The sequence below is a fragment of the Echinops telfairi genome, unplaced genomic scaffold (genome assembly GCF_000313985.2).
Source record: "Echinops telfairi isolate 266 unplaced genomic scaffold, ASM31398v2 ScPeMD7_16;HRSCAF=60, whole genome shotgun sequence".
Taxonomy (NCBI): Eukaryota; Metazoa; Chordata; class Mammalia; order Afrosoricida; family Tenrecidae; genus Echinops; species Echinops telfairi.
Window position 1 is genome coordinate 8,772,350 of NW_022103913.1, and position 15,733 is coordinate 8,788,082.

The following is a 15,733-nucleotide window of genomic DNA, read 5'->3' on the forward strand; positions in this document are numbered from 1 at the left end:
TGTGTGTGTGTGTGTGTGTGTGTGTGTGTATGTGTGTGTGTGTCGCAGAGGGAGCCCTGCTGGAGGGGAGCAGTGGCAGGCTGGCAGTAGGGAAAGCAGGAGAGGAAGCAGGGGCAGCCAGCCAGGGAGACAGAATGCAAGGAGAGGCCCACCCCCTACCCACTTCTGCCTCACTTCCCAGCACCTCCTGCAGCTCTGCTTCAGCTTCCCTTACTAGCCCACTGCTGGTTCGGAGAGCCATAGCCCTAGTGGGGTGAGGAGAGGGCTTCCCTGTAGAAGTGCCAGCTGACCTCTTCACACCCTACAGGACCAGAGGGGAACCCTTCAGTGGCCTCCAGGGCCCTCATTCATGTTCTAGCCCTTTTCCATCCCCTGGCTCAGCCCACTCCCCTCCCTGACCTTCTCGCGGGAGCCAGTGGCACGTGGTCACCCACAGGCTGTGCGCTCCTCAGTTCCTAACAATGTGGCCCCAACAGGGCTCACTCCTTGGTGCCCCCGTTTCCACAGGCAGTAAGACCTGCTGCTGGGCTGGGGTACGTGTACGGGCATCCACTGAGCGCCTGATGGGGGGTATGGGGGCAGACCACTCTGCTTATGTTCAGTATCAACTCCGCCCTCTGCAGGAATGGGGGTCTCTGGGGGTTCTGAGGCTGCCCTGAACCAGCACACACAGGGGCCTGTCTGTCGTGACTCTGCTGCCCTCAGGCGGGGGAGTCGAGCCCACCTCTGGGTCATCACTATTTTCTAATAGGAAACTTCCCAGCTACTGGTTTCCCATTTAGATTGTCAGAACCTCCAGTCAACCTCCCTGAACTTACAGGGCAAGGAGGCCCGCCCTGTACAGGATCTGAGCCTGTATCTTACTCCTCACGGAGCAGAAGGCAGAAAGCCTCATTCTCCACACCCCCTTGTCCCGCCACAGCAGCAGGTGATTTTAAATTGCTGACTTTGGGGGGTGGGGGCACAACATGAAACCCACGAAGCCGCCAGGGTCCCCACCACAGAGGTGGTCCTTCACAGGAGAGTCAGGACCCTGGCAGGCCCTCTTCACTAGGTACTGTTTGGTTAAAGAAGGTCTTAGGGGGCATTCTTGGTCTGAGGTTGCAGGCACAAAGAGACCACGCCCCTAAACTGCAACACCTCCTCCAAGCACTCTCCTGCTCCCCACCCCCACCCCCACCCCACCCCTAGGTTGGGCTGAAGAGGTTGGGGAAGTATGTACCCCCAGGGTACTTCTCTGGAGGCGCACTGCTTCCAGTGCCATCACCGCTCCCAGCCCCTACTGCAGCAGCTGATCTGTGATCTTCCCACTGCCCCTTTATCCGGATCACTGCCCATAATATTGTGTGGCTCTAGAGCAGGCCTCTCTGAAAAGTGAACCCAGCCACTGGGCTGAAGGATTTGACACTGGCCCCCCAAATGTAATGAGGTGTCATTCAACAATGTAATTTTTCAACCTTGATCTGAGAGATGGCGAGAGCGACCAGAACAACCGAGAGAACATACTTTGCTCAGTGAGTGAGCATTTCTCAAACACACGTGGAATGGTTACAACGGGCTACCTACTAGACTGGAAATGGAAATCTCAGCAAATGCAAGAAGCAGAAATCAGACATGAACAGAAACCCAGGGTAAAAGGAAAACATCTGAAAGTGGCCGCCTTCTGGCTCCTCAGAGCAGAAGTTAGTGTGCTGAACTGAATGGACGAAGACAGTAATCAAACCTCAGGCTTGAGGCCAAAGTGGTACTCAAAGGAACTCATTTCAGAAAACAAGACAGACTGGGAAATTAATTCAGCATCTAAGTGAAGAGGCTAGAAAAGAAAACAGAAAATAAACCTCAAGAAAGACAAAATCATCAGTAAAAGGAGAAATTGGGAAAATGGGAGGAGGGAGAGAGTAATTGTGATCTAGAAATCAAAAGCGGATTCTTGACACCCATCGGCCCTGCCTTTTCTCTTTGGAAAGACCAACCAGGACCTTCGGCAGCTCTGGTCCCAGAGAGGAAAGAAAGTCAGCAGCCTTTGACGCGATGCCTGTGGGTACAGATACATATTTAATTATGAGCGAATACACGGTTCACACATAGTTTTAGGGCCATCTATTTACAAGTCAATGAAACTATACATGGCGAAGCCAAAATTGGTTAAACTTTATGTATATAAAATATGTACTGTCCGATAATTCTAGATGGAATTAAGGAAACAAAGCCTACCTCACAAATGTCATAAAGCAATTCTTGTGATCTAGAAATTGCTCCACAGTACAAAAAAGACAAAACTTTCCAACACACCCTAAGAACCTACTATACTGTAAAGAAGAAGGCAGCACGTGGGCGTGGGGCGGCTGCCTGGAGAGCCCCCTTGTGAAGCGCAGGGGCTGCTGTACTCTTGGGGAAGTTGGGGGGCCCGGGATGTGTGCCCAGTCATCCACTCAGCAAGTCCCTTCTAACCCTGGTCCTGAGGGCAGGAGGGGGGACCACTGCTCACACTGGGCATCTCCTTTTCATAAGGCAACCGAACCCCGCGTGGGTTTTTGTGTGTAGAGGAATTTCTCTCATTTTACATCGCGCCCTTAAAGGTGGTGAAACAATGAGCTGCGTTTCCCTATGAAGTTTCTGAGGGGCTCCTTGTTTGGTGCCATCTTGCTGCCTCTGACTCTGGGGGACCCTCTGGGTAGCAGAAGGAAACAATGCCCTCTCTGTGCCATCCTCACCATTGTTGCAGCCACCGTGCCAACCCTTCTTCTTCAGGGTCTTTTCTTCTCTGAACTTCTACTTTCTCAAACATGGCGTCCTTCTCCAGGGACTGGTTTCTCCTGATAGCGTGTCTAAAGGACGTCCGGCAAAGTCTCTCCATCCTCCCTTCCAAGGAGAAATCTGGCTGTAGTTTCTCCAAGATAGATTTGTCTATTCTTCTGGAAATAATATGTCTTGCCTGTCTGTACACAATTAGACATCCCCTCAGAGAAGAGTCACAAGGAAGGGACCAGCCAGCCAGGGTGCAGTATAGCACCGATGAAATGCACAACATTCCTCTAGTTCTTTAATGCCCTGCGCCCCCCCCCCCCCATCATAACCCCAGTTCTGCTTTACAAATCCGGCTAGACCAGAGCATGTACACTGGTACAGATAGGAGTTCTCGACACACAGAATCCAGGACAGATGAACCCCCTCAGGACCAATAATGAGAGTAGTGATACCACGAGGGTAGGGGAAAGGTGGGGGCAGAAGAGGGAGAAAGGGAGAACTGGTCGCAATGATCAACGTATAACACCCCACTTTCAGGGGGACAAACAACAGAAACGTGGGCAAAGGGACACAGCAACTGTGTAAAATATAGAAGATAAAAATAATTCATAAATTATCGAGGGTTCATGAGGATGGGGAGGGAGGGAAAAAGAGGAGCTGATACCAAGGGCTCAAGTAGACAGCAAATGTCTTGGAAATGATGATGGTAGCATATGTACAAATGTGCTTGCTATAACTGATATATGGATCATTATAAGAGCTGTAAGAGTCCCCAATAGAATGAATTACTAAAGTAAAAATAAGTAAAGAAATGAAATACCACGGCTGGGGCCAGGCACACCTTAGGTTTCAAAGTGGCACCCGTGCCCTTCAACACCTTCAGAGGTCTTGCGCAGCAGATTGACCGAATCCAATACTTGGTCCAAGTTTTCTCACCTCTGCTTCCATGAGCATTGACCATGGAGCCAAAGGAACTGAGGTCCTGGACCACTTCCATCTTTTCTCCCTGTATCACGACGGGTCCCAACAAGGATTTCAGTGTCTTGACATTGAGTTGTAATCCAGACTGAAGGCTGCGGTCCTTGATCTTCACCCACAAGGGCTTCACGTCCTCCTCACCTCAGCAAGCAAGGTTGTGTCCTCTGCACACGGCAGGTTGCTCCTTCCGCCGATACCGCGTTCGTCTTCACACAGTCCTGTTTCTCCGATGGTGTGCTACAGCTTGAGAAGCTGCACCGCTGACACCCAGCTTCTCTGTTTTTAAATCACGTAGCACATTCCCTTGTTCTGTCTGAACAGCTACCTCCTGTTGGAACTGTTCCCCACTGGCACCATGAAGTGTTCTGAGAGTCCCACTCTTCGCAAGGCTGTCCTGAGCTTGCTAGGGTCCTCCGGATGTATGCCCTTGCATAGTCAATAAAGCACAAGTCAACATCTTTCTGGGGTTCTCTGCATTCAGCCAAGACCGTCAGCAGTGATGTCCCTTGTGCCATGTCCTTTTTTAAAAAAAAAAATAACCACACCATGTCCTCTTCTGAATCCAAGTGTAATTTCGTGCAGCTTCCTGTCAATGTACTGCTGTAACCGTTGTTGAATGATCTTCAGTAAAGATTTTACTTGCAAATGAGATTCATGATATCATTAGACAATTTGTTCACATCCCCATTGGGTCACCTCTCTTTAGAATGGGTGCATACGTGGATCTCGGCCAGTCAGGTTGGCCAGGTAGCTGCCTTCCAAATTTCTTGGCATAGGCAACCACGAGGTGTCGAAGGGATCAGGTGTAAGGCATCATCAGAACAAAAAATCTTACCATAGTGAATGATGGGGGGAGTGCAGAGTGGAGATCCAAAGCCCATTAGTAGGCCACGGGAGATACCCTTGCCGAGGGGTCTCGGGGAGGAGATGAGCCAGTCAGGGTGTGATGTAACAAAGATGAGAAATACAACTTTCCTCTAGTTCCTAAATGTTTCCTCCCCGCTCCCACTACCATGACTCGAATTCGATCTTGCAAGTCTGGCTAGACCAGAGGAGGTACACTGGTACAGATAGGAACTGAAAATACAGGGAATCCAGGGCGGATGAGCCCTACAGGACCAGTGGTGTGAGTGGCAAAACAGGGAGGGTAAAGGGAGAATGGGTAGGAAATAGGGAACCGATTACATGGAACTGTGTGTGACCTCCTCCCTGGGGGACAGACAACCAAAAAATGGGTGAAGGGAGACGTCGGACAGGGCAAGATATGACAAAATACCCATTTATGAACTATCAAGGGCTAATGAGGGAGCGGGGAGCGGGGAGGGAGGGGAAAAATGAGGACCTAATGTCGGGGGTTTGGGTGGAGAGAAAATGTTTTGAGAAACAATGTACAAATGCGCTTTACACAATTGATGTGTGTATGGATTGGGATAACAGTTGTATGAGCCCCTAATAAAATGTTTTAAAAAAATTTTTTTTCTTGGCATAGGTGAGTGTTTCCAGTGATTCATCACCTTGTTGAAACATTTCAATGGATATTTAGGCTCAGATTTTAAAAGAAAGAAAAAACTAGGGAAGGGATGCTCCCTTATGCTTGGTGTGATGAGGGCAGGATTTAGGGAAAGGGGAGATTCGATCCTGGTTGGCAGGCTGGATAGACAGAATACAGACATCGAAGACGGGAGCTGGGCAAAGGCCTTCGAGGCAGAACAACATCATGGAGGCTGGAAGGTAAGGTCCATGATGGGGAAGAGACGGATGGAGGATGAGACAGGGAAACCAGAAACTGGGGCACTTTGGATCCCAAACTAAAGCATCTGGACTTGGTGGGTGCTCGGGAACAACCGAAGGTTTGGAGAGGAAGAAGCGAGGTCTGGAGGTCAAGTGGGGAGCCAATGAAGAGGGGTCTGCAAGCAGCAGGCCGGTGGAGGGGCGGCGGAGGAGGGAAGGCATGGGGAGACACTGAGAACACCGAACAGACAGCATGGTCAAGCAGGGAAGACAGGGAATTTGGGAATTCCAAACAGGTACAGCCAGAGAGGAGGACGTGGGGCTGCTCTGGTCCTGGTCCTGGTCGATTCCGTTCCCCGTGCCCGCTCCTGCCCCTCCGCACGCACAATGGGAAGTGCTTCCTCACAGCCTCTCAGCAGCAGCTCTGCCAGGAAGACAGGGGGGGAGGGGGGGGACTGACGACAGGGCAGCTATGTTTTTACGGAATTATGTTTCCACCTGCATTCCCCATGCCTGGTGCCATTAAGGCGGGAGGACTCCGGAGCTAGAAAGTATTAGTCACTGTGGGTGGGTGCGTGTGAGTGAGAGTGTGACAGTGACAGAGAGGGGCCAGCTGCTGGAGAGTAAAGAACGTGAGATCCGGAGAGAGAGAGGGGCAGCCCGCTCTTGCTGCAGCGGAGGAGACAGGCACCTGGGAAAAGGCCTTGCTGCTTCAGCGTACCTGCCTGGGTTCCGTGGCAATTTCCACCTGGGTGGCATCTGTCTTCCACGCCTCCGCTTGTTGGCTTGCATTTCATCTCTTTTATATCTCACGACTCACCCTATCCTCATCCTGCCTCATGAATATGACAATCCGTTCCCAAATGGGCTCTTAGCTCCAGGCACAGAGGTTGGGGCCCATAACGCCAAGTAAAATAAGACAGCTACAATAGGCCTCATCTCGGGTGACGTTCTGTTTTTCAGGAAGGTCCCGAGCAGGCATCTCCAGAGAGACAGACCACAGACTGGCATTTCATGAGCTCGAAGGCAGAAGACAGTGGGAATGACTGTTAATGCTGCCAGTGTTTTCTTCAAGGGGCGAACATGTTCCAGAACAGCACAGAGGAGCCAGTTGAACAACTTTGTGACTGTACTAAAAACACTTTATTGTACATGTTCAAATGGGGGGATTTTATAAGGTGGAAATCCTGTCTTGATTCACAAAATTATTTAAGGGAAAAAAATCAACCCACCTCCCTTTCTCTGAAGCGCGTGTGCTGCCTACCTCCTGGCTACAGCGGCTGGCTCCCCTGCTCCTGCCCAAGACCACCCTCATGGGCCCTGAGGCTGTGGCTGCCGCTTCTCCACCACCATTCCCTCTCTGTGGGCTCATTCCCACAGTACGCAAGCAGACTGATCCCTACCATCTTAAGAAAACAAAACCAACCCTTGACCTCGCTACGCCCATGTCTCGCTTCCTCCTTATAGCACCACTCCTGGACTTGTGTGTCCATCTTCCTCTCGGTCTTGAACCCACACCACTCTACCAGCCTTGGTCTTGTCCAGGCACAGCGAGCTCCTGCCACCACATCCTGCAGTGCTCCCCAGTGCTCATCCTCCTGGCCCTCGCGCCAGCACTCGTAGCGATGGACGGCTCCTTACCTTGAAGCACCCTTTTCACGAGGCGTTGGACGCCACCCTCCAGCCTCAGTGCCTGCCCTGTCTGTATCTCCTCATCTCCTAAACACTGGTGCCCCAGGCTTGGCCCTGGGACCCCTTCTCGCCCCCCAACTATATTCAACTCCTCGGTGGTCTCTCACCTCTTCTCAGGGCTTCATCTGCCACTTCCATGGGGCCCAATCGCAAGGTTCCATCTCCAGCCGGCACTTCTCCCAACGCCAGGCTCATGGCTGCCGGCTGCCAGCCTGACTTCTGTTTCCATGGCAAAGGCAGCTCAGAGTGAACGTGTCCAAAATGAGAGTGCTGAGTGCCTCCCCAAACGTGCTTTCCACCGCCTTCCTAATCTCAATGACTATCATTCGAGTCTAGCAGTTGAGGGGGCCACAAATGGCCTTTCCTATCCCCGCCAACCCCCCAACCCCCAGGAAATCCAGCTGCCTCATTCCTCAGGACTACATCCAGACTCTCACTCCCCCTCCCCGGCCCTAGGCCACCCATCATCAGGAGCCTCCCAGCTGACCACCCCGCATCTGCTCTGGGTCCTTTACCTCCGTTCTTGAAACTGTAGCTCGAGCCTTTTGAAACAGTCATACCATGCCCCTCCTCAGCTCAGAACCTCCTAGGCTTCTTATCTCCCTACAAGGCGCTAGGGAGCAGCTCTACAGCCTCCCCTCCCACTCTGGCCCCCCTGCAGCCCCCCATCATGAGCTTCCCTCCCGCCTTCCTCAGGAGGCCCGAGCCTCGCGGAGCGGCCGGGCTGCCTCACAGGGCAAGGGGAGCACAATGCAGGCTTGGGTCCCTGGCTTTGGGGTCGGAAGGACCAAAGCCCAAGGACTGTCCCTGTACAGCCCACAGCCCCCGTGCTCTCCACAGGACACTCCGCCTGCCTCGGTCTGTGCTTCAGGGCCAGGCCCTTGGTGGACCCACCAAGCCCTCCTCCCATATTCCAACCCATGGTGCTCTCTGTTCCTAGATTCTCTGACCTACAAAAGCAAAAACAAATAAAACCCACTGCCATTGAATCAATGCCAACTCATAGTGACCCTATAGGGCAGGGCAGAACTGCCCCTGTGGGTTTTCGAGACCGTAACTCTTTACAGAAGCTGATAGTGGCTGGTGGTTTCAAACTGCTGACCTTGCCGTTTGCAGCCCCATGGCTCCTAGGGTGAGGAGGAAGGGGGCTTGAATCCGTTGTGTGACCTTGACCTTGGCTAAGTTACTTTACCTCTTGCAGTCTCAGTTCCCTCACAGGCAGGAGGCCAACCCAAAGGGAGGGTTCTGTTTGGGATGTTTAGGGAAGTGCCCTGGGGGAACGGGCAGCGATTTCCCGGATTTCCTGATGGATTTCCCGGTGGTAGAGAAGGTTATTTCACTATCTGATCAACGAGGACAGCAGGATTGGCAAGTACTGGCTGAGCAGTGGCACACCCACCTGTAATGTGGACACGGGACGGGGTTCCAGTCCAGCAAAAGTCCCCAGGGCCCTCAGCATAGACCTGTGCGGCAACAACAGCCTGGCCCATGGCCTGATGGCAGCTGTTCTCCGGAGGAGGGCAGACCCAGCCACGGGAGACAGACAGGGAGACAGACCTGGCCTCCCTGTCAGGGAGGATGTTCTTGCAGCCAGCGCAGCCACAGGCACCTTGGGGACCAGTGAGCGCCACGTTACTGGGAGCTTTGAGCAGAGAAAGCTGGTGGCTCCATGGAGGGTCAGGGAAGTCTGCAGGGGTGCGGTGGGGGTGGGGGTTCATCCTCTCAGCCAAGCAGCCCTGCTCCTTCATAAAGGGCCTCCCCTGTACTGGTGTGGGAGGGCAGGCCAGCCCGTACCTGGCTGGGGACCTTGGGGAAGTATCTACTCAGGAGTAGGTTTAAGGGTTTCTGGGTTTAGAAGTTCATCGGGCGGAGCCCCTGGCTCTGAAAACACTTTCAGTAAATTTTCCTTTCATCTCGCTGCTCCTCCGATCTTCTCCCCAGTCTACCCAAGAAGAACGTAGACTTAAGAGTTCCGGGCCAGCCAGAGCCAGCCGTCCCCTGCCTCCCCCAACAGACGACAAAAGCAGTGTGCCAGAGGTTTGGGCAGTGCACAGGGTGGAAATGCCCCAGCTTCTGAGGGAGCAGACTAGCCAGCGCTTTTGTGCTCTGCAAAGATGGGAGACCTTCCGGGAGACAGGGGGACAGAGAGGCTGCAGCGCTGGGCTCAAAAACCCATCGTTGGGAAGGGGCATCCGGGGAGAGGGGCAGAGGGGCCCACTGCTCTCTGTTGACAGAAGAATGATGCAGTTTCCAGAGGCATGCTGGGCACAGGGCGGGGCTGGGAAGGCCCCAGAAGAGCTGCTCCATTACAAGTGGGCAGGACACTCGGTCAACATTGTACTCTAGAGGTCGGTGGCTCAGGCCAAAGTAGGAGGCAGCATGGCAGGATGGGGACAGGCCTGGCAGAGTCAAGAGACCCAGCCAAGATGTGGCTCTGCCTCCAGCTGGGTCAGACCCAGGCAAAGCACTTCTCCACAAGCCTCAGCCGACAGTGGGGGTGCTGGAACCACGGAGCTTCAGAAGTTCCCAGCTTAACAAACAAGTAGACTCCCTACACAAGAACTCTAGGGTTTGGCCAAGCTCAGGGTTTCTGATTCCTCAAGCAGAAGAGGAGTAAAGGAAGTCGCACTGCAGGAGGTCAGGCGAGGAGGGGTCCAAAGAAAGAGAACCTTGCAGACCCCACAGGAGAGGAATTGAGCCCAGCTGGTGTGGGAGATGCTTCCAGAGCATCCTTGGCAATGGAAATACACACACTGATGGCCCCTGACCTCTGTAGGAAAGAACTTACAGCAGGATGACTGCAAAGCCTGGGGTCCCACACACCCTGGAGAGCCGGGACGCTGCTTATGCTGGGAAAACAGCGAAAACAAGGAGGTGGTAAGTACAAGGGAAGCCTCACTGAGGAAACTACAGACGGAGAAGCCATCCTGAGCTAGCTCAGGCCTTAGATTCAAACTGGAACCGGAGACCCGGGCCTTTGAGCAACCTTGGACAGGAGTCAGGGCGACAGGAGAGTGTGTGCCTGCTTGCTGACCCTGCTGACTCAGCCACCTCCCTTCCAGGGGCAGCAGGGGTCAGCTCTGTCATGAGGGGGAGGATTTTTCTTCCCATGGAGGCTGAGAGACCAGAGGGGACAAGACGAGGGCGGAGTACAACTAGCTAAGTAAACGGCTATGTGCTTTCCTTTTTGAACCTCTCAAAATGCAGACAACTACAGTAGCTAACACAAGAGTGTTTGGGAAGATTAAATATGAGCCAAGGCAATGTGCTTAGCACAAGGCCTGCCACACACTAACGGCCAGATAACCACCATTACTGTCATCATCATCATCATCATCATCATCATCATCATCATCATCATATCACCACCATCACCATCACCATCATCACCACCACCACCACCACCATCATGCTGTCATATTTTAGCTAATTCTGCATTTGAGAGGAAGGAAGGGACCCCAGAGGTTAGAGTGAGCAGAGTCCTTTTGGCATACAGGGTGACCTCAGGCATCCCTGGCATGACACTTCCCCACCGTGGGGTGGACCCCAAGGAAGCAGGACTCCAGGACTCTCGATGCCCAAGGAATGGAAAAGAAGGTCCTCGGCCTGATAAATGGGGCACTGTGTAGACCTGCTGCACAGCCCTCTTAACCGTGTTGAAGGGCAAGGACGTCACTCTGAGGAGTCAGGTGCGCCTGACCTGAGCCAGGGGGTTTTCAGTGGCCTCCTCTGCACGTGAAAGTGGAATAGTGAATAAGGATGACCAAGGAAGAATTGATGCATTTGAAAGACGGTGAGGGTGTGTGGGAAACAGAGAGATTTCTTCCAAGTCGCAGCCCCCAAATATATGTTAGACTTAGGACACTGCTTGCAGCTAATGGGAAATGATTGTCAAGTTACCTCCCTGAAGGCAGTCAGCTGCCAGACCACCACAGGCAGGGTCCACTCCCTGCTGTTAAGGACAATGGGCTACTTCTCCTTAAAGGTGTGTGACCATTATTAGTCTGGTCCTGTAGGTGGGGTTGACACCCTACTGATAATGGTTTCTATGGAGACCCAGGGAGCAGATCAAACCTGCTCAGTGACATCCAAAGTTAGGCTGCCATCCTGAATCTAGGATCCACCCATCTTGTCACATGTATACCCACAATCCTTCCTCTTCCTATTGCGAGTATATCCCTAGATCACCCCCTCCCATTGCTGTATTACCTATAGCACAACCCCTTCCTGTGATGTATGTCTTTACCTGTAATTAGTGGCCTTGCATGCACGCCCCCCCCAAAATATATAAGCTTTGGTTAGCAATAAAGATTCTCCTTGGCCTCTCGTCAGTCCCCTCTCCTCTCAGGGCCTCTCTCCCCTGTTCCCTTTCCCCTTGTCCTCCTCCCCCTCTCTCCTGCCCTCTCATCTCCTCTCTCCACGTGAACCACCAAGCGGGGCTGAGGTGAACATGCTACCATGAAATGTGTCTGACTCCATTATTTCAATCTCTCTTTTATCTCTCATGCTCTCTATTATAATCTTTATATATATTTTAACCATACAAATGCATCTATCAAACCCGCAATTAGTTGTAGGGCACTGGCTTTTCCCCCACGATGGTGAAGAATATTGAACATGCTGTGGACTGCCAAAAGAACAAACAAATCTGTCTTGCAAGAAGTACAGCCAGAATGCTCCTGGGATGAGAGGTTGGTGAGACTTTGTCTCACGTACTTCGGACATGTCATCAGGAGAGACCAGCCCCGGACAAGGCCCTCGTGCTTGGCGAAGCAGGGCAGTGAGAGGAGCAGCGCCTCGAGGAGGAGAATTGACGCAGTGGCTACAACAATGGCTTGCACACAGCGACTGGGAGGACGGCGTAGGACTGGGTGGTGTTCCTCCTGTTGGACACAGGGTCACTGTGAGTCAGAACTGGCCCGACCCGGCACCTAACAACAACAACAACAACAAATAAGCTACAGTAACACCCGAACCAAACTCACTGCTCGTGAATCCATGCTGAGTCACAGGCTATAACTGTTTATGGGAGTAGAAAGCCCAGTCTTCCTCCTGCAGAGTGGCTGGTGGTTTTGAACTGCTGACCATGCATATCTCAGCCCAAGCTGTAACCACTCCTATAAGATGCTCCTATAAGGACTCCTATAAGCTTAAGTAAAGAGTAGCACAAATAGTTGGATGTCAACCTGTAGCCAAAAAGTTGGTGGTTGCAAGGTGAACCAGAGATATATATAAAACATATAGAAAAAATGGACACATATAAAGCATACATTGATTTTGGGCTTGCAATTAACTCTAGCCTCAATCTAAGACTCTTGCTCTTCAACACTTTAAAGAGGACTATGCAGTAGAACTACCCGGTGTCATTTGTAGGTGTCCTTTATCAGGTTCAGGATGCTCTTTTCTATTCCCTGGGCATTCAGAGCCCTACAGCCCTGCTTCCCTGGATATGCTTCCCTTCTTCCCTAAGAACAGGGCTCACCCTCAAGAAGTGATCACTGAAGACATGGGTGCTATAACAAAGTATGGTGAAGAAACTAGATGGTGCTCAGCTATCAGAAGGAATGGCGTCTGGGGTCTTAAAGGCTTTTCTTCAAACAAGCAGACACCTAAGTGAGATGTTAACTACGTTCACAGGGAAGCAGCACACCAGCCTGTGTGATTCAAGGACTGCAAATAATAAAATCCAAATCCTAAGGAGGGAATGACATTTGGACTTAAATTGTGACTACTTGGTTGGAAAATGGCTATGGATGACAACAGAAGCCCAAAATCTATTTTCAGGGTTCATGCATGGGTTAAGTCTCCAGTAATCCCCTTTGATCACAGTTGAGAGATGTGAATACCCTTGTTATCAGACAGGGTGCATTGGAAAGTGGATTAAGCCTCTGGTAAACCCCCTCTGACCAGACTCATGATGTGCCTTACTATCATGCAGGACCCATGATACTGCCATGGAGCGTGGGTTATTGCAGACGCGGTTAAGTTAAAATTTAGCACCTTATCCTTTGGTCTCCCTTTTGATCCATTTTAATTTTTAATATTTTCTGCTTTCATTTTAATTGAGGATTTTATCTGTTGCACTTTGTTATTGCTATTAGATTTTTAAAATGTTTTTTTCTGTGTATGAAATTTGGGATAGGTAAGTGTTTGGGGGTAGGGGGTGGTGGGAGGGAAGAGGTCAATGTATAGAGACAGTAACTGAAAAGAAAAGGTTCCTTGGGGGTATGCCAAGGGAGGTTGGGGGGAAACGGGGGCGCTAATAACAATGAGTACAAGAGAAGAAAATGTTCTAAAATTGGTTGTGGTGATGACTGTACAACTCTTCTTGATGTGAAAAGTATTGTATGTGTGAATCTATGCCAATAAACCTGTTGGGGGAAACAAAGGCTAGTGATTCCCATCACCTACAGGCACCTGGAAAGTCAGTCCTCACAGTCTACTTCGGAGAGGTCACTGCCTGGCAACCCCATGAAGGAGGTCCACTCCACACCCAGGGCGCACCACATAACGGAACTGACCAGACCACTAACGAATAGCAACTGTGCCACCTTTCCCGGAAGACCAGGAACAAGGCAAGCGTCTCTGCTCTGATGATCTCCACTCAACCCCGGACTCGAGACTGCAGTCAAGAAAAGAAAAGAAATCAGTCATCCAGCCTGGAAGGGAAGACGCAAAACTGTCTTCAGAAGCAGGTGACTTGACTGTCTATGCAGAGAATCTGACAGGACTCGACATAAAGAGCGTTCTCTTCTTTGCTCCATGCCGCTTGCCAACTACAAAAAAATAACTCAGGGCAGATGAAAAACCTGCAGGTAAAACCCCAAACTACTAACCTAGGAGAAAATCCTTGTGACCTTGGGGTAGGCAAAGATTTCACCACTGTGACATCAAAAGCAGGATGGCTGGCTGGACAGTGTAAGATATGACAAAGTAATAATAATTTATAAATTATCAAGGGTTCCTGGGGGGGTCAGGTAAGGAAGAGAAAAAATGAGGAGCTGATAGCAAGAGCTCAAGTAGAAAGAAAATGCTTTGAGAATGATGATGACAACAAACGTACAAATGTGCTTGACACAATGGATGGATGGATGGATTGTGATAAGAGTTGTACAAGCCCCCAGTAATATGATTTTTAAAAAGGGCTGAAAATGTCTGCTCTGGATGCCATTGTTAAGACAACGAAGAAGCAGGCCAGAGGACATACTTGCAGATCTGACAACAGACTTGGGCCCTGGTGGCTTTTCAAGGTCGCCTCCTGGACCAACTGGTCACGACTAATGGGGCTTTGATTCCGAGACAGACTCAACTCTTTAAAACGGGATTTAACTGTGGAAGTATATGACAGTGAGCACTTCATCGTGAAAAATAGTTTAAAAACAAACAAACCAGGCTTGACCAATGGTTATCATGGGTGAGGGAGGAAGAGGTTTTGCTCAGGGGGGATTGAGTTTATGTTCATGAGGGTGGAATAAATTGGAAAAGGATATCAAGAATGGTTGTAAAACACGAAGGATCTCATCAATGACAATGAATTATACATGTAGAAGTTGTGGAGTTGGAGAATGTTTTGTTGTGTATATTTTGGTCACAATTAAAAAATATAATCACACGAATAATAATGAGTACAAGGAAGAAGAAACCGCTCTAGAATTGATTGTGGTGATAATTGTAGAACTCTTGATTTGATTGAATTGTTGAATTGTATGACATGTGGATGAAGTGCCAATAAAACTGTTGAAAGAGAGAGAGACAGATAGACTCAGGCAAGATAACGCAGTCGGCAGGAGCCGGCAGGGACTGAAGTTGGCAGCTTTGTAGCCTCTGTCAGACTTATTAAAACACAGGTTGCTGGGCTCTGCCCTCGGGATGTCTGAGTCACTGGGTGTTCGTGAATTCACATTTCCAGTAGGCTCTCTGGTGCGGCGGACACTGCTGGCCGGCTACCACCCTTTAAGAACTGCTGGTCTGGACTAATTTAGACTAATGGAGAAACAGAATCAGAAGAAAGCTTTCCACTCCAAAGGGCAATTTCTGATTAACCTCTCCTTATTTAGAAATCATTTGTTTTCCCGTTTCTGTTTCACTAAAGGCTCTGTAATGGTCAATCAGAGTTTCTGATCACTTGGGGGGGGGTGCCTCTGGGTTGAGCTCACACCTTGGGTTTCCACAAAGCTTTGCAAGCCCTCTCAGAAAGACTTCCCTGTTCAGAATCCGCCCTGGAAGCCATGCATGCCTCTACCAGCTGCCCCAGGACCGCAACAGGAAGGGCATCACCCTGCCCCACCGAAGCCCGTCAGAGGTCCCCCAGTTCCCATCTCATGGCCCGCCCCACGCAGGGCTGCTGCCAGGTCTCACCGTCCAAAATGGCCCACTGGTTGTCAATCTCTGTGTGCTTCAGGTAGGAGTCTTCGATGGTGGGGTCGTAGTCGGGCACAAAGATCTTCTGGAAAAACTGGATGGTGAGGGCACTCTTGCCCACACCCCCGTCGCCCACCACCACCAGCTTGTACGTGGGGAGGTTGTCACTGGGGACGGCGCTGGTGGCCATGTTTCTCGTAGGTCAGACCTGCGGAGGCAAGAC

General features: G+C 51.0%; 1 protein-coding gene and 1 long non-coding RNA gene across 4 annotated transcripts in view; one reads left to right on the forward strand and one right to left on the reverse strand.

Annotated features, from left to right (window-relative positions):
- Positions 1 to 15,733, reverse strand: part of MRAS (muscle RAS oncogene homolog) — a 54,297-nt gene that overhangs the window by 8,237 nt on the left and 30,327 nt on the right. For all 3 annotated transcript variants that reach the window (XM_045287440.1, XM_004712089.3, XM_045287441.1), the window contains exon 2: positions 15,508 to 15,718. In XM_045287440.1, coding sequence (XP_045143375.1) covers positions 15,508 to 15,700 — 193 coding nt within the window. In that variant the 5' untranslated portion in view covers positions 15,701 to 15,718. The remainder of the gene's footprint in view (positions 1 to 15,507; positions 15,719 to 15,733) is intronic.
- On the forward strand, positions 5,229 to 8,138 carry LOC123521382. The gene is made up of 2 exons (XR_006679831.1): positions 5,229 to 5,457; positions 6,421 to 8,138. It is a non-coding gene; the product is annotated as an uncharacterized LOC123521382 (long non-coding RNA).